The sequence below is a fragment of the Pristis pectinata genome, chromosome 5, assembly GCF_009764475.1.
Source record: "Pristis pectinata isolate sPriPec2 chromosome 5, sPriPec2.1.pri, whole genome shotgun sequence".
In the NCBI taxonomy this organism is placed as follows: Eukaryota; Metazoa; Chordata; class Chondrichthyes; order Rhinopristiformes; family Pristidae; genus Pristis; species Pristis pectinata.
Window position 1 is genome coordinate 73,990,818 of NC_067409.1, and position 25,499 is coordinate 74,016,316.

At 43.2% G+C, this 25,499-nt stretch overlaps 1 protein-coding gene across 3 annotated transcripts in view; it reads right to left on the reverse strand.

Moving 5' to 3' along the window:
- Window positions 1-2,117: 2,117 nt before the first annotated feature.
- Window positions 2,118-25,499, reverse strand: part of tmem108 (transmembrane protein 108) — a 48,339-nt gene continuing 24,957 nt past the window's right edge. For 2 of the 3 annotated variants that reach the window (XM_052016659.1, XM_052016658.1), the window contains exons 4-6: window positions 19,149-20,327; window positions 12,606-12,760; window positions 2,118-2,462 (exon numbers count right to left, since the gene is read on the reverse strand). In XM_052016659.1, coding sequence (XP_051872619.1) covers window positions 2,346-2,462; window positions 12,606-12,760; window positions 19,149-20,327 — 1,451 coding nt within the window. In that variant the 3' untranslated portion in view covers window positions 2,118-2,345. The remainder of the gene's footprint in view (window positions 2,463-12,605; window positions 12,761-19,148; window positions 20,328-25,499) is intronic. The other variant, XM_052016660.1, reaches the window with a different exon arrangement.

A 25,499-nucleotide genomic window follows, 5' to 3' on the forward strand; every position in this document is an offset into this window, starting at 1 on the left:
TCCTATATCCCCTGATGCTCAGAAAACCACTGACATCTGATCTGAATTAATCCACCAAGTGAACCTCCACAGGGATGCCAAATCATCTCTCCGTGATGAAATTTCCCACATTCATAAAAACCTTACACTGTATTCTCCTCAACAGAGGAAGCATCAGCTGGCTGTTATGAGGATGTTGTAATGGGGGGTGGGGTGGGGGAAATGTTGCAGTCTCATAAATTACAGCACAAGAGATTTAGGACTGGGACGAGGAGGAGTTTCTTCACTCAGGGGGTGAACCTGTGGAGTTCTCCATCCCAGAAAGCTGAGGAGCCCAAGTCACTGAATATATTTAAGGAGGTAAGAGGGACATTTCTAGACACAAGAGATGTCAAGAGGAGAGAGTTGGTAATATGATATTAAGATAAAGGTTCAGCCATCATCAAGTTGTATTGCAGGGCAGGCTAGAGGGGCGAAATGGTCTATTCCTGCTCCCAATTCATGTGCTTGTATATATAATGTAACATGACTTTTGTACTCGGTGCTTCTATTTATAAATCCCACGTGCTTTCCTAATTGCATTCATTTTGCCCAAGGCCCCTTGATTTCCTGCACCCTCTATTGAATCGTATCCTTTACTGCAAATCTCTGACCTTCCTGCCAAAATGTATCACTTCACACTGCATTAAATTTCATCTGCTATGTGTCTGCCATCCCAATAGCCTGTCTGTACCCTCTTGGCAGCCACTCCTCACAGCTTACACTCCCAAGTTTTGTGTCAGCTGCAAATTCTGTAAGGGCGTTCTGTGTGCCCAAGTCCAGGTTATCTCTTCATTTATCAAAAGCAGCGGCTGCTAATGCTACCCCTGGAAAGCGTCACCTCATAACTTCCTCTTGCCTGAAAAACAACTATTCACCTCAACTCTGTTTCCTGCGTCTGAGTTAACTTTTCATCCATGCTGCCACAACCCCTTTAGCTCCATGAGGTTCCAAGCTAATTATTTGACAATTTATCAAACATCTTTTGAAAGCCAGTGTTCTCCCTCATCAGTGCTCTCTCTTAACTCAACAGGAAGAGCTTATCCATGTAATTCTTAAGACTGGATAGACTGGGGCTTTTTCCCTGGAGCAAAGGAGGCTGAAGGATGACTTTACAGAAGTTTATAAAACCATGAGGGGCATAGATAAGGTGAATGGTCACGGTCTTTTTCCCAGGGGAGTCTAAAACTAGAGGACATAGGTTTAAGGTGGACAAGGGAAAGATTTAAAAGAGAACTAAGGGGCAACTTTTTCACACAGAAGGTGGTAGGTGTATGGAACGAGCTGCCAGAGGAAGTGGTAGAGGCAGGTACAATTACAATTTTTAAAAGACATTTAGGCAGTTCCATGGATAGGAAAGGTTTGGAGGGATATGGGCCAAACACAGGCAAGTGGGATTAGCTCAGGTAGGCACCTTGGTCGGCATGGATGAGTTGAGCCAAAGGGCCTGTTTCCGTGCTGTATAACTTCATGACTCTAATCCATATTTGTCCTTTATTAACCTTATTCCTTTATTAATCCATGCTTGTTTACTAATTTTCCATATTTTCATGTCTTCTTACAAGTTAAAGGAGGCTATTTGGCACATCAAGTCTCTGCCAGCTCCCAGGTCAACCCCTTTCACTGCTTATTTCCCCCCAATCCATTCTCACTAAGGGCCCATCAACTCCACCCTGACTGGCCTGCTGTACATGTACACCAGGGGAAATTTAGTGCAGCCAATCCACCTACCAACCTGCACATCTTTGAGATGTGGGAGGAAACCAGAGCACCCAGAGGAAACCCATGCAGTCACAGGGAGAACATGCAAACTGCACACAGAGAGCACCTGAGGTTGGGATTGAACCTGGGTCACTGGAGCTGTAAGACAGCAGTTCTACCTTCTGCACAGTGTCTGACCCCAATGTAGCAGGTATATTTAAATACAGTGTTCAATGACACATTTTCACAGAATGACCAAGGAGTGGCAGTTCTAGCAGCTTCCTGTCATCAAGGTTCAACTGTTCTGTGGTTGGTGTTTTATTTCTTTTTATTTCATATTTCCAATAAATAAATACAGAATATTATATGTGGAATAAAAGCTCACCAGCAATAAACCAGGGAAATCACAAAGAAACAGTCAAATAATGAAATAGTTTTCTGTTTAGAAATACTTTAATTTTATAAAGCGCAGTTTTGTAAAGTCTTCTTTACACATATAAAAAAGATCTGTGAGGTTTTGGAAATGCGGTCCATTGGTTCAAACAGCTGGCTGATCATAATAAATATCTTAGAGCCACCACAGAAAACGCAGCTTCACTCTGCCTTCCTGGTCACGAGATTACAACTCAGAAGTTCTCTGACTTCTGGGAGGAGAGCGTTTCTTGGCAAAATGGATTGACGAGGACCATTCCAGTGTCCACATAGTCACCATTCGGAGGGGATTGTGGTTCAGACAGGCAGTCCTGAAAAATAAAAGCAAGCATCTCTAGACCAACCTGCAAGTACTGTAATATTTTTCATGTGCGGATACTTTTCACCACTGATATGTTGGTAAGAATTACGTCCTTTGTCAATTCCATGCTTACTCATAAAATACTCAGCCCACAATCAGGCCGTTTATATTTCCACTCAAGCCTCTCCCTCTCCCTCTTTGTAAAGATGAATTCTTGATCTCCCAATCTACCTTGCCGTGGCCCTTGTATTTATTTGTCTACATGCACTGCACTTTCTCTGTAACTGTAACACTATATTCTGCATTCAGTTTTCTTTTTACTACCTCAAAGTAATTATGTATGGAATAATCTGTCTGGATGGCACGCAAAACCAAAGCTTTTCACTGTATCTCAGTACATGTGACAGTAATAAACCAATTACCAATATCTCCATGGGCTTCTTCAGTCTCCCCTTAAATACTTCACTGCTGTTTACCTCAATCATGCATTGTTACTGCAGGATTTTCATTGTCACTACTTTCTGTGTAATGAAGCCTCTCCTGAGTTCCTATTTTAGTTTCTCATGTTAGCAATATGTCGCTGGTCTCTACCTGAGTTCCTGACAGCCACCTCTCTGTTTAAGAAGAATTCCCTAACATAATGCTGTGGATAGATCAGCACTCCACGGTTCCTCCTGAACACCAATTCTGGAACATAATTGGAAAGTTTACTGTTAAATCAGCTGTGAAAAAGTCTCATTAATAATCTGTGGAGATCCTATACTTGTTGGTCATTCACTGGGAAAATTTCCAAGATTTCCCTTTAATGTCCAGTACTATACATGAGACCATTCCATTACATTACTTTTCCTGCTTCATAGCCTTCATAAGTTTCTTAAAATAGTGTTCCTGGGCTGAACACAAAATGTTGATGTGAGGTCTAAACAGATTGTCCTTCTCTTTAAAAAGCCAGTGATCCCATGTGTTTCTCTAACAGCCCTGTTGACCTTCTACACAGATGCACCGGGCTCCCTGCCCCCTCACTAACAATTAATTGTACCGTGTAGTTTATATCGTCATGCCAGTGACTTCACACCCTTCTGCATTACACTTCAAATGTCACGTGCCATCCCTTTCACATGTTTGGGATGTTCTGACACATGCTACTATATGTGCCAAGGCTTTGTTCATTCCTGATATCCGTGCTGTCTGTAGACTTATGCTTTTCACACTGTGTCCAGGTCACCTCTAAGTCAGAATGAAGACCAATCTGTCAGACAACTCCAGTGAACTCCTCTCTCCATTTCCCTCCAGTCTCCATCACACTCATCTTTAGTCCTTTAACTTATTTTTCTGCTAGTGTCTCTTTAATCCTATTGCTTTAATTTTTCCGAGTATGAATCTCATCAATCACTTTTAAAAGATTGTGCAAATAAGATTAACCACAAACCCTGCATCAACCCTGTCTGTTACTCCTCAAAAGAAATCAACCATGATTTTAGAAAACAGAAGCAAAATACCGCAGATGTTGGAAATCTGAGGAAGATACTAAAAATGTCAAAAGCATTTGAGGAGAGAGAAACAGAGTTAATGTTACAGGTCAACAACTGTTCCTCAGAACTGGCCTTGAACAAATCCTGGCTGACTCTCGTTTATTAGCCCTGAGCTCCCCAAATACAATGAAAGTAGTTGCAGATTGTTGTGTTATCACCAATGTTAGCATCACTGATCTGTAGTTGCTGTGCTTATGCTTTGTGTGTTTTTAAACAGGGCTGTAAAATTTGCAGTCCTCCAGTTTGGATCACCCATATGCACAAGGAGGACTGGAAAGTGGTGGTCAGAATCTGCAAATTCCTCCCTAACTCCCCTCAGTGACCGAGGGTTCTTTACTATTTTGGCAGCTATCTCCTTTACTTTTCTCCTGCCCACTATTACGTTTTCCTCCTCCTTTATTGCTGGCTTGGTAGGAATCAATTGAAATCAGTAAATGTATTCATTCCACACCTCAGCCACATGCTTTGCCTCCACAAGAACATAACAAATACAAGTGAGGAAGAGGCCATTTGGCCATTGTGCCTGCTCCAACATTCAATCAGATAGTGTCTGATCTTTTACCTCAGTGTCACTTTCCTGCACTGACCCATATCTCTCGATTCCCTTCATTTTCAAAAATTGATCAATAACAGTTCTTTTTTTGGCACCAGCTTTCCTTTGACTTTGTTTATGAATTTCTTAAAGATATCAACTGAGGAAGGAGAGGTACTGGTGAGCTTTCTTCTACCCTGGCGTCTACATGGGTTGGATCAGGACAGGCTATTAGTGATGTTCACTCCTAGGAACTTGAAGCTCTCAACTGTCTCGACCTCAGCACCACTGATGTGTGCACTGCCCCCTTCCTGAAGTCAATGACCAGCTCTTTAGTCTTGTTGACATTGAGGGAAAGGATGCTGTCATGACACCATGCCACTAAACTCTCGATCTTCTTCCTGTACTTTGACATCGTTATTTGGGATTCAGCCCACTACAGTGGTGTCATCTACAGACTTGTAGCTGGAGTTAGAGCAGCATTTGGCCAAGCAGTCATGAGTATATAGGGCAGTAAAGTAAGGAGCTGAGGATGCAGCCTTGTTGGACACCAGTGTTGAGGAAATTGAGGCAGAGGTGTTGCTGCCTATCCTTACTGATTGCAGTCTGTTGGTCAGGAAGTCAAGGATCCAGTTGTAAAAGGAGGTGTTGAGTCCCAGGTCTAGGAGTTTGGAGGTGAGTTTGCTTGGAATTATAGTATTGAAGATGGAGCTGTAGTCAATAAACAATAATCTAACTTGGATGAATGTAGGGCCAGGGAGATGGCGTCCACTGTGGACCTGCTTCAGTGGTAGACAAATTGCAGTGGGTCAAGGTTGTCTGGGAGTGTTATCATGTCCATTTTTAGTTCTGTTTTTTAAAAAATTTTATTTACAGTGTGGTGACAGGCCCTTTCGGCCCAATGAGTCCGCACCGCCCATTTTAAACCCCAAATTAACCTACCCGTATGTCTTTCGAATGTGGGAGGAAACCGGAGCACCCGGAGGAAACCCACGCAGACACGGGAGAATGTACAAACTCCTTACAGACAGCGACGGGAATCGAACCCCGATTGCTGGCGCTGTAATAGTGTCGCACTAACCGCTACGCTACGTTCTTTTCTTTCTATCATCATCTTGGTTCTCTATTGTCTAATGAGTCCCATAAAGCCTCTTCTTTCTTCCAAGACCCTCTAGCTCTGTATATCCTTCCTTAGAAATGTGTCTAAACATTACATGAACCAATCCTATTTAAATACCTCCTACTGCTCAATTTGTGATCTCATTGCACAGAAATTAGTGTTTTTTTCCCCAGCTCACTTAAATTGGACCTTCCCCAGTTAACCAACATTGTGTTTATTTGTACTTTGTCTTTTCTTGTGCTATTGAATAGAAGTTCATACAACACATCCCACTTCATTCCCCAGAACTAGGATCAGTTTGGCATTGGGCTGGTAACACACTGATCAAGAGAGTTCCCTTCCACATTTCAGGGCTTCTTCCCCATCCCCCCATTTTCTAGTCTATTAGAACGATTGGTCCCTATTATCCCTCATAGGCAGTTAGACAGGTACATGGATTGGAGAGGTTTAGAAGGTTATGGGCCAAATGCTGGCAAATGGGACTAGCTTGGATGGGGCATTGTGGTTGGCATGGACCACTTGGACTGAAGGGCCTGTTTCTGTGCTGTATAACTCTATGACTCTATTATCATAATTCTACAGTTACATCTTTCTAGAACTTCCTTAAGAACTTGTTTGTCTACTTCTTTCCTGCTATTTGGTGGCCCATTTGCACACTTCTAGAAGAGTTGTAATACCTTAGTTTTAGCTCCTCTACTTGGGCAATATTGCCAGCACCATTTATTCGTTCTTTATCTTTCCTGGGTACCTTGTAAGTAGGAAGATTAAATTTGCAATGCACCTTCTTTTTTGCTGATGTGATAACGTACTCCTACCTGCCATCTTGTGCCTGGAACTGAGTCTAATTTAACTCGTGCTCAGAATTTATGTGGTTAAACTATCCTCACGCTCCATCCTCCCATATTTCTGTGTTTATTGCAGTGCTATATCCTGCTCCTGGTCCTCAGTACAGGGTGCCTCCTCTTCTGTGTAATTTTTTATTCTGGTTCCCGTTTCATGCACCAGCCTTTACTTCCTCAGGAGGCATGAGAAATTCAGCATGTCCCTGTTGACCCTTTTTACAGAAGCACCATAGAAAGCATCCTATCCAGATGCATCACAACTTGGTACGGCAACTGCTCTGCCTGAGACCACAAGAAACTACAGAGAGTTGTGGACACAGCTCAGCACATCACGGAAACCAGCCTCCCCTCTTCTGTCTACACTTCCCACTGCCTCAGTAAAGCAGCCAACATAATCAAAGACCCCACCCATCCCAGACATTCTCTCTCCTCACCCCCTCCCATCAGGCAGAAGATACACAAGCCTGAAAGCACGTACCACCAGACTCAAGGACAGCTTCTGTCCCACTGTTATGACTATTGAATGGACCTCTTGTATGATAAGGTGGACTTTTGACCTCACAATCTATCTTGTCATGGCCTTGCACCTCATTGTCTGCCTGCACTACACTTCCTCTGTAAGTATAACACTATATTCTGCATTCTGTTATTGCTTTTCCTTTGATTTACCTCAAGCTACTGTTGTAATGAAATGATCTGTATGGATGGCATGCAAAACAGTTTTTCCCTGTACCTCAATACATGTGACAACAATAAACCAATTACCAACTATCACTGGATCTGCTAGCAAGAAATGCCTAGTTAATAGCAACCTGACAACTAATGCTCGCTTTCAGTTTTATCAGAAGTGCTCGACTCCAGATCCCAATGTAGCCTTGTTCTGAATTTTGACCAAAGACCTGAATTCCAGGTGAGGTGACATCAAGGCAGCACTTGACTTTGTAAGCATCAAGGAGCTGAGGTAAAACTGAATTCACTGGGTATCAAGGGGAAGCAATCCAGTGGTTGGATCCGTACCTCACACAGAGGTTGTAGTTGTTGTAGCTCAGTCATCCGAACTCCAGCACTTTAGTTCAGGAGCTCCTAAGGCCCAGCCATCCTCAGATGCTTCATCAATGACCTTCCTTCCATTGTAAGATGGTGCGTCTATTTCTAACTGCATAATCTTCAACTCCATTTGCAGCTCTTTAGGAAATGAAGCAGCCCATGCCTGCATTCAACAAGACCTGGACAACATCAGGAATGGGCTGTTAATCCATTGGCAAGTTTGGGCCGGCCATTTTTGGGAGTGGCAGTGTTTGCGCAGTAAGTGCCATGGTTGAGTATAAGTGCTGAGGCTTTGGTTCAGGAGGCTTTGGTGAGAGGAAGCTGATCAGGTAAGGTTTTCCTTAGAATTATTCTTCCTATTAGAGTAGCTGGGATGTCAGTTAGGGCAGTGGGATGCTCCTCCTGCAGGAAGTGAGAGATCAGGGAGACTGGCAGTGTCCCTGATGACTTCACCTGTAGGAAGTGTGCCCAGCTGCCGCTCCTGGCTGGGTGCATTAAGGAACTAGAGCTGGAGTTGGACATACTTAGGGTCATCTAGGATGCTGAGAACATCATAGACAAGAGCTTTAGTGAGGTGGTCACACCTAAGAAGCAGGCTGCAGATAGTTGGGTGACCATTAGGAGAGGTAAGGGGAAGAGACAGACAGTGCAGGGTCCCCCATGGCCATTCACCTCAGCAACAGGTATACCCTTTTAGATACTGCTGGGAGGGTGACCTTTTCTGGGCACAGCAGCAGTAGCCAGGTCGGTGGCACTGAGACTGGCTCTGAGGCTCAGTGGGTCGGGGGAAGTCAGGAAGGGTGATAGTGACAGGAGACTCGATAGTAAAATTCAGATATAAAATTCTGTGGCCACAAAAGAGACGCTAGGGTGGTGTGTTGCCTCCCAGGTGCCAGGGTCAGGGATGTCTCGGAGCGGCTGCAGAACATTCTCAAGGGGAAGGGTGAGCAGCCAGAGGTCGTGGTGCACGTTGGTACCAACGACATAGAAAGAAGGATGAGGTCCTGCGCAGTGAATATAAGGAGCTAGCAGAGAACCTAAAAAGCAGGACCACTAGGGTAGTAATCACTGGATTACTCCCAGTGCCACGTGCTAGTAAGGGTAGAAATACAAAGATAGCTGAGGAGCTGGTGCAGGGAGCAGGAATTCAGTTCTTAGATCATTGGGATCTCTTCCAGGGTAGGGGTGACCTGTACAAGAGAGACAGATTGCACCTGAACTGGAAGGGGACCAATATCCTGGCTGGGAGATTTGCTAGTGCTACTCGGGAGAGTTTAAACTTGAGTCACGGGGGTGGGGTCCTGAGCAGTGGAGTGGCTGATGAGAAATCAGGGGATAATACTATAGCCAATCAGAGCAAATTTAGTCATCAGGACAGACAGGAGCACAACAAAGGGAGAGGAAAGACCATTGGTTTAAACTGCAGTTATTTCATTACAAGAGGCTTGACAGGTAAAGCGGATGAACTCAGGTTGTGGATTGGCTCTGGGGACTGGGATATCATAGTCGTAACAGCAACATGACTGAGCAAAGGGCAGGACTGGCAGCTCAATGTTCCAGGACACATGCTACAGGTGTGACAGAGGTGCAAGTAAGAAAGGAGGGGGATTTGCCTTCTTGATGAACATAACAACGGTCCTTAGAGAGGATATTCTTGGGGGATCATCCAGCGAGGCCATATGGGTAGAACTTAGAAATAGAAAGGTCACACTTATGGGATTGTATTATAGGCCCTCCAATAGTCAGTGGGATTTGGAGGTGCAGATATGTAGAGAGAGTTAGTTATAAACGTAATAGGGTAGTATTAGTGGGAGATTTTAACTTTGCTAATATTGACTGGGCAAACCATAGTGTGAAAGTCTTGGACAGAGTGGAATTTGTGAAATATGTCCAAGAAAGCTTCCTTGATCAATATATAGAGGGAACTACTAGAGAGGGTGCAACACTGGGCCTCCTCCTAGGGAATGAAGTAAGGCAAATGGCGGAATTGTCTGTTGGCGAGCACTTTGGGTCCAGTGACTATAATTTTATTAGTTTTAAAATAGTTATGGAGGAGGACACGACCAGTTCACAGGTTAAGGTCCTGAACTAGGGCAGAGCAAATTTTGGAGCCATTAGGTGGGATCCTGCTGTGGTTGATTGGGCGAGATTGTTTGTAGGGAAAGGAGCATCTGCCAAGTGGAAGGCCTTTAAAAGTGTGATGTCAAGAGTTCAGGACCTGCATGTTCCTGTTAGGGTGAAGGGCAAGACTGGCAGGTTTCAGGAACCCTGGTTGATGAGTGATATTGGTTAAGAGAAAGGAGGCATAGACTGCACATCAGCAGTCGAGAACTAGTGAATCTCTTGATGACTACAAGTAGGAGTGCACTTAAGAGAGAAGTTAGGAGGGCAAAGGATCTGGCAGGCAAGGTGAAGCAAAATCCCAAGAGATTCTCTATAGGTATATTAAGAGTGGAAGGGTGGCTAGGGAGAGAATAGGTCCCCTTAAAGATCAGCATGCAATCAAAGTGTGGAACCAAAGGAAATGGGTCCGATTGTTAATGAATATTTCTCTTCAGTTTTTACTGTGGAGAAAACAATGGAAGTTAAGGAAATGGGGGAAGTGAGTGGTGTTGTCTTGGAGCACCTACAAACTAGCAAGGAGGAGGTATTGGAGGCCTTGAAGTGCACTGTGGATGAATCCCCAGGGACTGACCTAGTGCATTCTCAGACCTTGTGGGAAGCTAGAGAAGAAACTGTGGAGGCCCTTGCAGAGATTTTTGCTTCATCTCTGTTCATAGGTGAGGTTCTGGAGAGAAGCTAATGTGGTACCCTTGTTTAAAAAGGGTAGTAATAACAAGCCAGGAATCTACAGGCTGGTGAGTCTGACATTGGTGGTGGGTAAATTGCTGGAGGGAATTCTGAGGGACAGGATTTACCAGCATTTGGAGAGACAGGTCTGATTTGGGACAGTCAGCACAGCTTTATGCGTGGGAAGTAGTGTCTGACAAATCTCTTGGAGTTCTTTGAGGAGGTAACCAAGAGGGTAAACGAGGGTAGAGCAGTGGATATTGTCTATATGGACCTTAGCTAGGCCTTTGACAAGGTCCCTCATGGCAGGCTAGTGTGGAATGTTGGATCACATGGGATCCAGGGGCAATAGTGGATTAGATTCATAATTGGCTCAGTGGTAGGAAGCAGACGGTGATGGTCAAGGGTTGTTTCTCAGACTGGAGGCCTGTGTCTAGTGGTGTGTCACAGGGGTCGGTGCTGGGACCCTTTGTTGTTTGTAAATTTATATAAACGATTTGGATGTGAATGTACAAGGCATGGTTAGTAAGTTTGCAGATAATACTAAAATAGGTCGTGTTGTAGATTGTGTAGAGGGTTATGAAAAATTACAGGGGGATCTTGATCAGCTAGGTATGTGGGCTGAGGATTGGCAAATGGCTTTCAATCCAGGTAAATGTGAGGTATTGCATTTTGGGAGATCAAGCCAGAGTAGGACATATAGTGAATGGTAGGGCGCTGGGAAGCGTTATGGAACGGAGGGGTCTCGGATTGCAAGTGTATAGTTCACTGAAAGTGGTGTCACAGGTAGATAGGGTGGTGAAGAAGGTGTTTGACAAACTGGCCTTCATCAATCAGGGCACTGAGTATAGGAATTGGGAAGTTATGATGCAGTTATATAAGATGTTGGTGAGGTTGCACTTGGAGTATTGTGTACAGTTTTGGTCACCCTGTTACAGGAAAGATGTTATTAAACTAGAAAGAATGCAGAAAAGATTTACCAGGATGTTGCCTGGACTTGGGGGTCTGAGTTACAAGGAGAGGTTGCATAGGCTAGGACTTTATTACCTGGAATGCAGGAGTTTGAGGGGTGACCTGATAGAGGTTTACAAGATCATGAGGGGCATAGACAGGGTGAAAGCACAGTTTTCTCTGAGGGGAAGCTAAAAACAAGAGGGCATAGGTTTAAGATCAGAGGTGAAAGACTTAAAAGAGACATTGGGCAGCTTCTTCACACAAAGGGTGGTGTGTATTTGGAATGAGCTGCCAGAAATAGTGGTAGAGGTGGGCACATTAGCAACATTTAAAAGCCATCTGGTTAAGTATGTGGATAGGGGGGGCAAAATGCATGCAGATGGGACTAGTTCACAGGGCAACACAGTCGACATGACGTGTTGAGCTGAAGAGCCTGTTTCTATGCTGTATCACTCTATGACTCTAAGTGGCAAGTAATATTTGTACCAGTTTAAGTGCCAGACAATGACAATTCCAATGGCTGGTCAAACCACCTACACCTGACATTCAATGACTTTGTCATCACTGAATCTCCTAGAACCAACGTGATGCATGTCACCACTGACTAGAAGCTCAACTGGCCCATCCACATAAATACCACAGCTACGGGTGCAGGTCAGAGACTGGATATCCTGTAGCAAGTGACTTGCCTTGTGACACCCTAAAGGTCTTTCCACCATCTACAAGGCACGTCAGGAATGTGATCCCTGACGTGTCTGGGTCCGGCTCTGAAGAAGGCTGACACCACCCAGGACAAAGCAGACCATGTGATTCGCACACTATCCACCACCCTGAAAACATTTTCTCCCTCCACCAAGGACACACTGTCGATGTGGTGTGTACTGTTTACAAAATGCACTACAGTTACTTGTCTACTCCAACAGCACCTCCTAAACCTGTGGCCTCCACCACCAAGAAGGACAAGGACAGCAGGCATGAGGAAGGCCTGCAGGTTCCCCTTCGAGTTTCCTACCATCTTGGAAATATATTGCCGGTCCTTCACCATCACTGGGTCTAAATCCTGGATGACCTCCCTATCAGCATCTTCACCCGAAGGACTGCAGCAGTTCTAAAAGCTGGCCCAGCCCCACCTTCTCCAAACAATTAATTTTGGGCAGTAAATACTGGCCTTAAGAGTGACACTCACATATCCTTTAAGTGAATAACCACCATGTAAGCTTATGTGACTGGTAAATGATCATCTGCCTGGAGTCAGATATTTAGTCTTTTTTTTATATCAGAATGAAATCATTTACTTAATTCTATCCATGATTTCAACGTATTTTTTTAAAATTACCTCTGATGTTTCAAGTGACTGGATTTCTCTCGGAAGTTCCACAGCGTGTCTATTGAAATAATCCATAGTGATTGCATTGTTCCAATAACTTAAATTGTTTTCAGGATTTGATGTCTTCCTCTTTTTCTGCATACAGCACACTGTAAGTAAAACTGCTGTCAAGAGAGAACAGAGTTAATTTTATGTATAAGGAAACACATTGCCTCACATTGTATGTCAATGTTTGCTGTAGTGGCTTATCAAACAGCTTTTATGAGATTATCTCACTAAATTGGTCTTCAGGGTAGTCAGTAATACCACTTGCTGGCAGAAAGTCTTAACAAGAGCGTTGAAGGGACTGCCGTGCACTGATGTTCCCTGCAGTTGGAGCTATTAAACCTAAGTGTTCCACTTGTCAACAGATTCATGTTTAAGAAAATATTATTCCATGTCCTGAATAAATGGCAAACAATCCAACAAACCTTATTTTACTGTCTGCTGATCCCCATTATCCTGCTTTGATGTTGATTCAAAACTCGTATCTTAATTTTACAGCAGTGGATAACACCTTTAGGAAACGAGGATCAATAAATATCACACAAGCAGCTTCTTTGTCCCTCCCTGACACTGCTCCCTGACAGCTAGTCCTGAATAAGAAGAAATTCTCCATAACTAACTCTGATAGTCCGGCAAGTTTGGGACTTTGGTGGTGCTGGACTGACAGATTTTAGAGACTATTGGATATTATTATATATTATTCCCCAATCCATTTTTCTTTTTTTTAAACAAAATGTTACACAGTGTTATAACAAGTTCTACAGTGAGCTCAGTAAGCTTCAGGGAGCACAGAATCTGGGAACCAGTCAGATAGTGGATTATTGGAGTTTTATATCATTGAGAAGACCAAATTCATCCATCTCTGTTCTCCAGCCACCCACTCCACCTCTCCCTCTCTTGCCTCAGCTCATCTATTCTTGCGACCCTGATCCAGCCTCTGTTACTGTAGCCTATCCCAAAGCACTGCTGGCTGGCACCCCTTTGCTCTGTTCTCTGTAAACCTGTGGCCATTAAATAGAGTCATAGAGTCACAGAGCTATACAGCATAGAAATAGGCCCTTCAGCCTAACTCATCCATGCTGACCAAGATGCCCATCTAAGCTAATTCCATTTGCTTGCATTTGGCCCATATCCCTCTAAACCTTTCACATCCATGTACCTGTCCAAGTGTCTTTTAAAGGTTCTTATTGTATATGCCTCTATCACTTCCTCTGGCAGCTCATTCCATATATGCACCACCCTCTGTGTGGAGAAATTGCCCCTTGTGTCCCTTTTAAATCTTTCCCCACCCACCTTAAATCTATGCCCACTAGTTTTTGATTCCCTTCCCCTGGGAAAAAGATTGATGTATATTCACCCTATCTATGTCCTGATGCAAGGTTTTGACCTGAAGCATCAGCCAGTACTTTCCCCCAACTGAGTTCCTCCAGCAGACTGCTTATTGCAGTTAAATAGCCAAGGCATAGAAGGATGCAGTTATAGTTCAGACAAATGGGATTAGTGTAGACGGGCAAAAGGGTTGGCATAGACATGGTGGGCCGAAGTTTCTGTGCCATTACAACTCCATGACTCTCTGATGACCAGAACAACTTATTCTTTTATTAACAGTTACACCCACTAAGTGCTGCTGCCTCCCTGAATTTGATACTCCTTATCCAACAGTGCTAAAGCCCAAGGTCTCTGGGCCTCATTTATTACTAAGCCCATTGCCCTTTTGAAATTGGGGGTCACAATACAACATCTAGTGCAAAATGCCCTTGAATATTAGAAGCAGGTGTACCTGCTTTTGTTTTTCTTTTCAGTGCCGCAAAGATAGGTTTGCAGCAAGAAAGTTGCTCAGTTGGTGACTGTCCCAGTTTTACATGTTTGATCAACTTCCCACTGAATGAAAAATGACATTTTCGCTGCAAAGTAGGTCCACAAATGTTGAAGAGAAACACTGAGATAAAAGGTGGTTAAGATGTTAATACGCATGTTTCCATAATTCTAGGGAATAATAAGCATTTTTTCTTAAGTGAACTTGTGGACCGAGACAAGGATAAAGCCTCTTGTGTCGGAAAGTCCCTCTCCTAAACTGACCAGCAGATTGGTCAGAAGATTCCTCCCTTCTGGATTAGCACTTAACAGATGAAAATTGGAACAGAAACACACTGATACACCGGTCTTATACAGATACCTGCTAGGGTTAGAATACAGGAGAGATGATTAAAAACTATTTGGTGGATCATTTAAACTAAATATGTTCATTGTTTTCTACTAATTTACAAAAGGAAGTTGTTACGATTGGGTTTGGTGCATCCTATCACAAATTTGGAGACGTATACTAGTTTAATGTTTCATTTTAGACTTCTTACCCAGTGCATTCTTGACTCAAATTTGAAGTTGAAGTGCACATTGTATATATGTGGAAGACAGAAATTATCAGCTAAAGTCATTAAGTTCTGTTGCTGCACTTTTACGGAAATGATAAGGTGGTAATTGGCACTCAGGTTCTTTGGAGTCAACCATTGTCATATTATCTATAGCCCCACCTGTGGATTTGAATGGATGAAGGTAGGACATTGGTGGAAACAGGACATTGTAAATGGGTGCAATTTAAGCAGATGCGGACAATTACAGGGAGGGAATAGGGGTGAAGATACAGCTATCGCAAAGAATCTCAACCTATTTTCAAACCTATTCCAATAAAAATAATTGACAGATAAAAAGGGCAAGAAAAATAAATGTGCAGCACCTGATTGTTGTAAGTTAATTGTTGCATGAGGTGTTTGTGGGAATGGTGGCTTTGTTTTTAACTCCCATGGGTCAGCATTCAAAGAAAGATGGGTGGACAAACTCAAACTCACAGCAAACACAAACCTGCTGGTTGGGACAATTCCCAGAAAGATCTCTTCCGATCTGGACTCATTACCACAATGACCACAAATGTAAGTGGACGTCTGTTGTTATATACATTATGGTCCACACTACCCTGTTTATAGCACTCTCAGGTCATTATTGTTCCTAAAACTCACTCAGGAGCATTCATTGTTTGTCCACTTTATAAGTATCCTGCAGGCAACTTTGTAGACATGGGCTTTTTGATGTTTTCTTCAGATATGTGAACAGATCTCCCATAATATTGCTCATGGCTAGTTTTGGTTCATTAACATGAGTACAATCTTCAGCTGATGACATAGCCACTGTTCTACACTTTAGGTTCATGCTGCTACTGACCCTTTCCACCATCTACTTCAGTTTTACTGATGTCCCTTTGTCGGGCCCTTTATCAAATGCCTTTCGAAAGCCGATGCACACAACTTGTCAACTCTGTTGCCCTAATTAATCCTTCCTATTACCTCATGAAAAACACCCAGTTGTTCAACAATTATGAATTGCCTTAAAAAATCTGTGTTAGCTTTTCTTTACCAGTCCATGTGTCCAAATAACTATTAACTTTGTCCCATGTTCTGATCTCTGAGTTTCCCCACCAGTGTTATACTGATTGACTTGTCTCTGGATGTGTCTGTACATCCTTTTTTTACAAAGCAATTCTCCAGTTTTTTGGCACCATCTCCATGTTTAAAGGTGGAAGATCATAAACAGTATGTCCACAACTTCAACCCTTGTCTCCTTTAGCAACCTATATTCATCCTGTTTGGACCTAGTGACTTATCTGCAAAGATTCCTACCAATTTTTATAGATGCACCATAGAAAGCATCCTATCCGGATGCATCACGGCTTGGTATGGCAACTGCTCTGCCCAAGACCACAAAAAATTGCAGAGAGTTGTGGACACAGCTCAGTCGATCATGAAAACCAGCCTCCCCTCCATTGATTCTGTCTACACTTCCTGCTGCCTTGGGAAAGCAGCCAGCATAGTCAAAGATCCCTCCCACCCTGGACATTCCCTCTTCTCCTCCCTGCCGTAAGGCAGAAGATATAAAAGCCTGAGAACATGTACCACCAGACTCAAGGACAGCTTCTATCCCACTGTTATTAGACTCTTGAATGGACTTCTCTTATGCTAAAAGATGAACTCTTGATCTCCCAGTCTACCTTGTTGTGGCCCTTGCACTTTATTTGTCTACTGGCACTGCACTTTCCCTGTAACTGCAACACTATATTTTGCATTCTGTTTTCTTTTTACTACCTCGATGTACTTACGTATGGTATGATCTGTCTGGATGGCATGCAAAATTAAAGCTTTTCACTGTATCTCGCTATATGTGATAATAATAACCGAGACCTAAATATATATTGTCTACAATCAGCCTTTCTAATGCATACCCATTATCAATTTTTAGCCCACCCAGGATCTCAGCTATTTCTCACTGTCATATCTGCAGACGAAGTTAACAGATTATTCAACTCTCTATTTTGTTCTTTTACTGTGTGTACTTTGTTGAACTTTGATGTCTGATAACTCTGCAAAGTGCCCTGGGCATATTTATTTATAGCACAGTAAGGAGAAAAAAGCTACTTTCACCACTGACAAGCATTTCAAGTCAGACGACATAAATATTTATAAATCGCGCCACATTGTGCTTCTTTTTCGGGATGAGAAATGCTCCCAATGTGTGACATTTCACATCTGATCCACAATCTAGGGTTCAGTTACCACCATGTCGCAGGCAGCTGCTGAGGCACTTGCTTGAAAGAGGGGTCAAGTCCTTTGTGTATTGAAATGTTCAATGTCTATGTTCAATGTTTGGTGTTTTACGTTCAATATTCAGTGTTCTATGTTCAATGTGCTTTGTTCAGTGAGCTGTGTTCTATGTTCAGTGTTCCATGCTCTATGTTCAGTGTTCTATGTTCAGTGTGCTGTGTCCTATGTTCAATGTCCTATGTTCAGTATTCTATGTTCAGTGTGCTGTGTTCTATGTTCAGTCCTATGTTCAGTGTGCTGTGTTCTATGTTCAGTGTCCTATGCTCTATGTTCAATGTTCAGTGTGCTGTGTCCTATGTTCAGTGTTCCATGCTCTATGTTCAATATTCTATGTTCAGTGTGCTGTATTCCATGTTCAGTGTTCTATGCTCTATGTTCAATGTTCAGTGTGCTGTGTTCTATGTTCAGTGTTCCATGCTCTATGTTCAGTGTTCTATGTTCTATGTTCTATGTTCTATGTTCAGTGTGCTGTGTCCTATGTTCAATGTCCTATGTTCAGTATTCTATGTTCAGTGTGCTGTGTTCTATGTTCAGTGTTCTATGTTCAGTGTGCTGTATTCTGTGTTCAGTGTTCTATGCTCTATGTTCAATGTTCAGTGTGCTGTGTTCTATGTTCAATGTCCTATGTTCAGTATTCTATGTTCAGTGTGCTGTGTTCTATGTTCAGTATCCTATGTTCAGTGTGCTGTGTTCTATGTTCAGTGTTCTATGTTCAGTGTGCTGTATTCTGTGTTCAGTGTTCTATGCTCTATGTTCAATGTTCAGTGTGCTGTGTTCTATGTTCAATGTCCTATGTTCAGTATTCTATGTTCAGTGTGCTGTGTTCTATGTTCAGTATCCTATGTTCAGTGTGCTGTGTTCTATGTTCAGTGTCCTATGCTCTATGTTCTATGTTCAGTGTGCTGTGTTCTATCTTCAGTATTCTATGTTCAGTGTGCTGTGTTCCATGTTCAATGTTCTGTGTTCCATGCGCTATGCTCAGTGCTCCATGCTCAGTGTTCCTAATGCTATATTCTGCATTCTGTTATTGTTTTTCCTTTTGTAGTACTTGCATATCCTTATGTATGGAATGATCTGTCTGGATGGCATGCAAACATAAGCTTTTCACTGTATCTTGTAACATGTGACAATAATAAACCAATTACTAATTATCGTCCCCCACCCCCTCCACATCCTGCGCACTGCCGCTCACTCTCTGCTCCTACTGAGACTGGGTGACAGATTCTGATAACTGACTGTACTTATTCCATTTAATTAGTTCAGCACAACATCGTGGGCTGAAGGGCCTGTTCCTGTGCTGTACTGTTTTATCTATGTTAACACTTCCTGCCCACTGTGTATGAAGAAGTTAAGATGGTTATGAACTTTATTAACTACAGAATTAATTGAGACATCTCCGCAGCAGCTTACTGTGGTTTGTTTTCTGGACTTGCTTTGGTTAAACAAGGAATGAACTCAAATACTAAAGTGATGGGCTTTACACCCTATATGTTCTTATACCCTTCCTTATGTCTTTCCTACAGTGTAAGGTAGTAGCATCCTTATCCCCTTCCCTATCCCCTCCTTATCCCCTTCGTTATTCCCTTCCTTATCCCCTCCCTTATCCCTTATCCCCTTCCCTAGCTCCTTCCCTTTCCCCTTCCTTAAACTCCCTTCCTTATCCCCTTCCTACAGTATAAGGTTGCCCTAGACACTCCTCACTGCAATACACCATCAGTCTGAGGGGGTTGAGATCTGTTCATTAGCAATGTACATTAGAGTACATGCTGAATTGCTAATCATTATTGTAATCATATGTAGGTAGGGTAACTGATCCTACTGACATCCACACAAAATGGAAATTAATTCCCTTACTTACAGCATGATGAAACAGGCACACTGACAGCCAGAATAATCCAGGCTATGTCTACTTTGCTGAGGCAGATAGTTGCTTTTTGTTGAGGCTTATCGACTTCCATTGCATGGGAAATGTTGCCGGGAGTTTCTGGGCCTCTGGTCTCAGCAGGGACAATTCTATTCAGGAAGCTTCCTGCTGCTGTTGACTCTGATTCAGTGAAAGCTGAAGAGATCCCAGGTGAAGCTGTGCTTGGCAGGATGCCGGCAGTTAAAGCATCGCTTTCCTTCATGCTGGAGGCCACCAGAGAGGATGGAGTATAAAACCCAAACACAGCTGAGAGGTTTCGATTGCTAACTTTCAATAAATCCTGAAGTGCATCTTTATATGAGGGATATTCAGCTGTTGTTACGATATACGAATCCGAGTTTAGACCTGTCAGTGATTTTAATGACAAGCTATCAAAGATAAGAGGGACCTGTGCGAATGAACTAATTGCCAAACTACTTGGCAAGGAAGGAAGAACTGGTGTCTGTAAAACCCCTTCTTCCATATTATTTGTTCCCTCAGCTTGCCGGAGAGTCTTAAAGTCACGCAGGTTGTTGGGCTGATTCGGTGTGGCTTCATTATTTGAGGATTTCAATGTAGTGACGTTGTGGGTATCAGATGTACTTGAAACCAACTCAGACTGATGGTTAACAGGTGAAGAGATTGTCACAAGTTCTCTGTACGAACTGGTGGAAAATGAAGAATGCAGTGTTACATTCCCATTCAGCAGTGCAGGTTCCACTAATTCATCTTTTTGAACAGCAGGCGGTCTCTCATCTGCAGCTGTCTGTTCTGAATACAAAGTGCTTTGATTGTGCAAGGACACAGTAACTGCCATTGTTCTGTGATAATTCTGGGCTATATCCCTTGGTAAGACCGACACGGTTGGCTGGATGTCAGTAGGTGTGGGGTCAACCAAGCTGGTATCCACCCTCTTGGAGTCATGGGCTAACTGAAGATACGTTAAGGCATTCCCATCTGCATCTGAAGTCCTGTGTCTGTTAGTATGGTCTATGATCTTGGAAGTGGCACTCGGTTTGGGTAAGATCATTCTTACAGCTGTTAAGTCCATCAGATAACTCTGAGACATTGACTTAGGAGACAATTTGTGTGCTGTGGATATCAATTCCTCAGTCAGTGCCAGGATCAGAAGACCTAAATGTAAATAAAAAAGGTTATTTGAAATCAAAACCATGTGCATGTACTTGACCAGAGAATGACACCAAACAGGAGGCTACTCAACACATCATGCCTGCACTAAATCTAACCCCACTCGTCCATTCTTTCTCCACACTCTCCAAGTTGTTTCTCATTGTCAGATTTTGAAAGTGACTCTTGGATCTGTTTCCGCTGCCCTCTCAGGTGGGGCCTTCCTTGGTGCACCTGCCAATGGCAATGAACTTGCTTCATTGTGCCTTTAAATCTGTGTCTGCTGATCACTGACCTTACAGCCACTCAAAATAATTTCTCCTCATTTGCCCTCTCAACCCACCTGTGGCTTTGAGCATTTCTTCTAATCTGCTCTGCCCTGATTAGGACAGTCACTGCCCACCAGTCTGTTCATACATCTCAAACTCTCCTTCCCTGGCAACGTTCTATTCGACGTCTTCTTTTCCCTCTCTGCCTTTGACTCTCACCCTTGAGTGAGGAGCCCAGAAGTGAAGGGATCACCCAAGTTGGGTCTAAACAATGAAATAAAGATTCCGCAGAAGTTTCTTTATAATGTTAACCTCTGCTAGTGAAACAAATAATACTTTGTCTAATTTTCCTTTTTTGACATCTTTAGCTTTCAGAGATTTATCCACACAACCTCCCTTCCCCACCCCGCAACCAATCACTCTGTTTCTGCATCCACTATAGAAAATAGTATTAGTTAATTCCTAGAGGGGAGACTCTAGAGACTGTGATGGTGGAATCTGGAGCGAAAGACAAGCTGCTGAAGGAACTCAGTGGGTCGAGCAACACCTGTGGAGGGAAATGGACCTTTCACCCTTCATCTACTTAATTCCTGTCTCTCCTCCTTTTCCCTACAAATATATTTCACTTCACACTTCCCTGTGTTAAACTTCACCTGCCATCTGCCCGTTCAATTTCCTTATGTCTTTCAGAAATCCGCAGCTAACTTTCTCATTTTTGTTTCATGTCACATATAAACTTTGACCCAAGCTTGTTCAGGGTCATTCAGATGTATTCAAGAGAGGAGTGGCCCTAATGCTGAATCCTGAGGAACGTCATTGTACACCCTGATCCACAGGTACATAAGAATCATAGAGTCATACAGCACAGAGGCAGGCCCTTCAGCCCACCATGTCTATGCCAACCATCAGGTACCTAACTACACTAATCCCATTTACCAACACTTGGTCCATAGCCTTTCATGCCTTTGTGAGTATGAGAACAAGTTGGTTACCAATACTCACTGTTTTCCATCCCATGGACAATTCCATGTCCATTTACAGTTCATTATTCACATGGGCTTCGGTTCTGTAAATATCTAACGGATGAGGAGTTTGTTCATGCACCATCTGAACTTTTATACATATATCAAACACATTACCCTTATCCTTTACTTCATCAATGGCCAATCCATGCTTCCTCACCCTCTCTGCAACTTAAAACTAACTTTATTTCTTTTCTTTCCACTTCTGATGAAAGGTCTTCAACCCTCTCTCTACAGATACCGCCTGACCTGCTGAGCGTTTCCAGCATATTTTTTTTTACAGACCTATAGCTTCTGCAGTATTTTGTTTCTTATTTTCACCATAGCTCCTTCCTGAGTCTTACATATTCACACACAGAATGAAGAGACTGGCTTCTCATGAATGAAATAATTTCTGATTCATGAAATGCTGATTTGTTGCTATCAGCAGTAGAGTAGAATTTAGACACCAAGAGGCATTTAGACAGGCACGTGAACATGCAGGGAATGGAAGGATATGGATCATGTGCAGGCAGATAGTTTAGTTTAATTTGGAATTGTGGTTGGCACAGATATCATGGGCCAAAGAGCTTGTTCCTGTGCTATGTTCTATGTTCTAATTGTTGGACTAATAGTTGGAGGTTGGATCCTTGTTCTCTCTGCATGACAAGGTTACTGTTTCCCACCTGAACAGGGTTTACTGCCCTTTTAGTGCACTATTGATTACCATGGCTGAAGTTGCCCCAGCTGAGAATGCTAACAGCATTATAATCAACAGCTACAATCACTTTAATAGTCAAGGACAGGTAGAGTTAAATGCTGGAACTACTCAGCAGGTCAGGCAGCATCTGCGGAGAGAGGAAAGGCTAATGTTTCAGATCACTATCTATAGAAAGGTTGATGACCAACTGAGCATTTTGAATTTTTATTTTGCATTTCCAACATCCACGATATTTTTTCCATATTATTTCTGGTCTGAAGGGAAGCCAATCTTCCCTTCACTTCACACCATTTCCATTTTTTCCCTATTGCCTTGTTTAATTTCATTGCCTTCCACTTCTCATCTTTGCCTGGGTAACCAACAAAACAGAGGTGAGAGGTGACTTGATAAGATGATAAGAGGCATAGACCGAGTGGACAGTCAGACTTTTTCCCAGGGCGACAATGGCTAACTCGAGGGGACGTAATTTTAAAGTAATTGGAGGAAGGTATAAGGGGGATGTCAGCGGTAAGTATTTTACACAGAGTGGTGGGTGCCTGGAACACACTGCCGGCAGAGGTTGTGGGGGCAGATACATTAGGGATATTTAAGAGACTCTTAGATAGACACATGAATGATAGAGAAATGGGGAGCTATGTGGGAGGGAAGGGTTAGGTAGATCTTAGAGCAGGGTAAAATATCGGCACAACATTGCGGGCCAAAGGGCCTGTACTGTGCTGTAATGTTCTATGTTCTAAAACCCACAGAACTTGTAAGTTTCGTCATTTTGCTGCCAACTTCCATCCTGCTCTCACCTTCACATGGTCCATCCTTGACCCTTCCCTCTCTGTTCTGGATCTCTCTGTCTCCACCTCGGGGGATAAGTTAGCCACCAGATCAATTTCAAGCCCACAAACTCCCAAGTTATTTCAATGACTCTTTGTCCCACCCTACCTCCTGTAAGGACTTCATTCCATTCTCCCATTTCCTCTATTTGCACCACAGTTGAACTGACGATGAGGCATTCTGCACAGATGTCTTTCTTTTCGAACTGCAACTTCCCCTCTACCATTGTTAACAGAACACTTAACCATATCTTATCTACTTTCTTCACTTCTGTTCTCACTTCCTCTCCTCCTGGACAGATCAAGAACAGAGTTCCCCTGATCCCTACCTTCTACACTACCAGCCTTTGCATCCAAAAGAACATCCTTCACAATTTCTCCCAAATACCTCAAGATTCCACCACCAGACACAACTTCCCTTGCTCTCTCCTTTCTGTATTACTCCCTACGTGATTCCCTGAAATGCTTCTTTACCTGGAAAGACTGTTTCAGTTCCATCCAGGGACTGAAACTGTCTTTCCAGGTGAAGCAGTAACTCAATCACATCCCCCAGTCTAGTCTAGTGCATTCAATGTTCACAATGTGACCTCCTCTACAGTGGAGAAACCAAACGCAGATTGAGTGAACACTTTGCAGAGCTTCTGTAACGTGGCTTAATGTTGCTCAAGATAGTTTCCGGAGGTTGGATGTGGACAGATAGATGTAAGGAATGTACCGATGTGCACACAGGAACTAGCCGGTGCCACCCAGCTCTTCTGTACTGAACTGCCAGCAAGTCATTTGATTGAGCTTGTTGTAACATTCAAAAGGGAGAATGTTATTCCAGATTTAGGCAAAGATGCAATGTGGCAGAAATTATCCGTGGTAAACTGATCAAACATGTAACTGTGTAAAATGACACATCAGTAGGATGTGTTCTATATTTCTATATTCCCTTATGACATTCAAGGATGTCACATGTCCCATTTAATCAATGTCAGCTGACAAAGTAATCCCATTCCTTCACCAATTTTCCCTTTTCTTCCCATGTTCCCATCCCACCCGCACTAAGGGCAATTTACATTGGCCAATTACCCACATGTCTTTGGGATGTGGGAGGAAACTGGAGTGCCCGGTGGAAGTCCAGGTCCTCACAAGGAGAATGAACAAATTCCAACAGCACCTGAGATCAGGATTGAACCCTGGGTCATTGGAGATGTGAGGCAGAAGCACTAGCAGCTGCACTCCTGCCCTGCCCACGAGAAGAAGAAAACTTCAATTAGATACACAATCAATCTATAGCTGAAGGGATAAGATCTTAGCTTGCCAAAAGAAACATTATGGAGAACTACACTGGTCTGGCATAACTGAAAACCATGGGAAAAAGAATCTAAAAAGACAAAACTAGCCCAAATTCTAAAGGCTTGGTGAGATAGGTGACAAAGTAGGGACAAAGAGAGAACGGAATGAAAATTGCAAGGGATATCAAAAGACAGCATACAAAATTTTACAATTAAATTAGGAAAAGAACAGTGTTCAGGAAGCCCCATTAAAACTAATATTAGTGATGGTGTGAGTAAGAATAAGAAAATAACAAACATTTCCAAAGGAATGGTTTTGTGCATGAAGAAACTGGGAGTTAAGGCCTCTGCAGTGTTATCACCAACTACCCATGAAATATGCAGTCATAGGCATTTATTCCTCATGAGTGTTGTTACTTTCATCATTACTGTTAGCTTGTTTACCCTGAATGTTGTGGGCTCAGTCCATGATTCTATAGTAGTTTCACAGCCATGTCTGTCCTGCCTGTGATGCCAGTGCATCTCCCCAAACGTACATATCCTGTGGATCACAAGACTCCTGCTTTTAGGCAATGTGAGTTCACTCCTGTACTTCAGTTCACACTGCCCTAGGAGCTGGGTCTTGATGGGGAGGATAAGGGTGCAATACTCCCTCCTTGGTGGGACCTACCCATGCTCCAGTGACTGAAGCTGAGTGTCACTGCGCTGAAGACCAGGAGCAAGTGGAGAGTGCGGTCACTCTCTTCAAGACATGGCTGCTGAGTCTGCACCGGTTGAGAAGCTCCCTGCAGTACTTACCTCGTCATTGTTGGCTCGCAAGAGACCCGGGTTCAATCCTGACCTTGGGTGCTGTCTGTGTGGAGTTTGCATGATCTCCCTGTGACCATGTGGGTTTTCCCTGAGTGCTCTGATTTTCTCCCACATCCCAAAGACTTGTGGGTTGGTAGGTTAGTTGGCTGCTGTAAATTGCCCCTGGACTGTGGGTGAGTGGTAGAATCTGTGTGCAGTTTATGGGGATGCGGAGAGAATAAAATGGGATTAGTGTAAGATTGGTGTAAGTGGGTGTATGTTGGGTGATGCGGA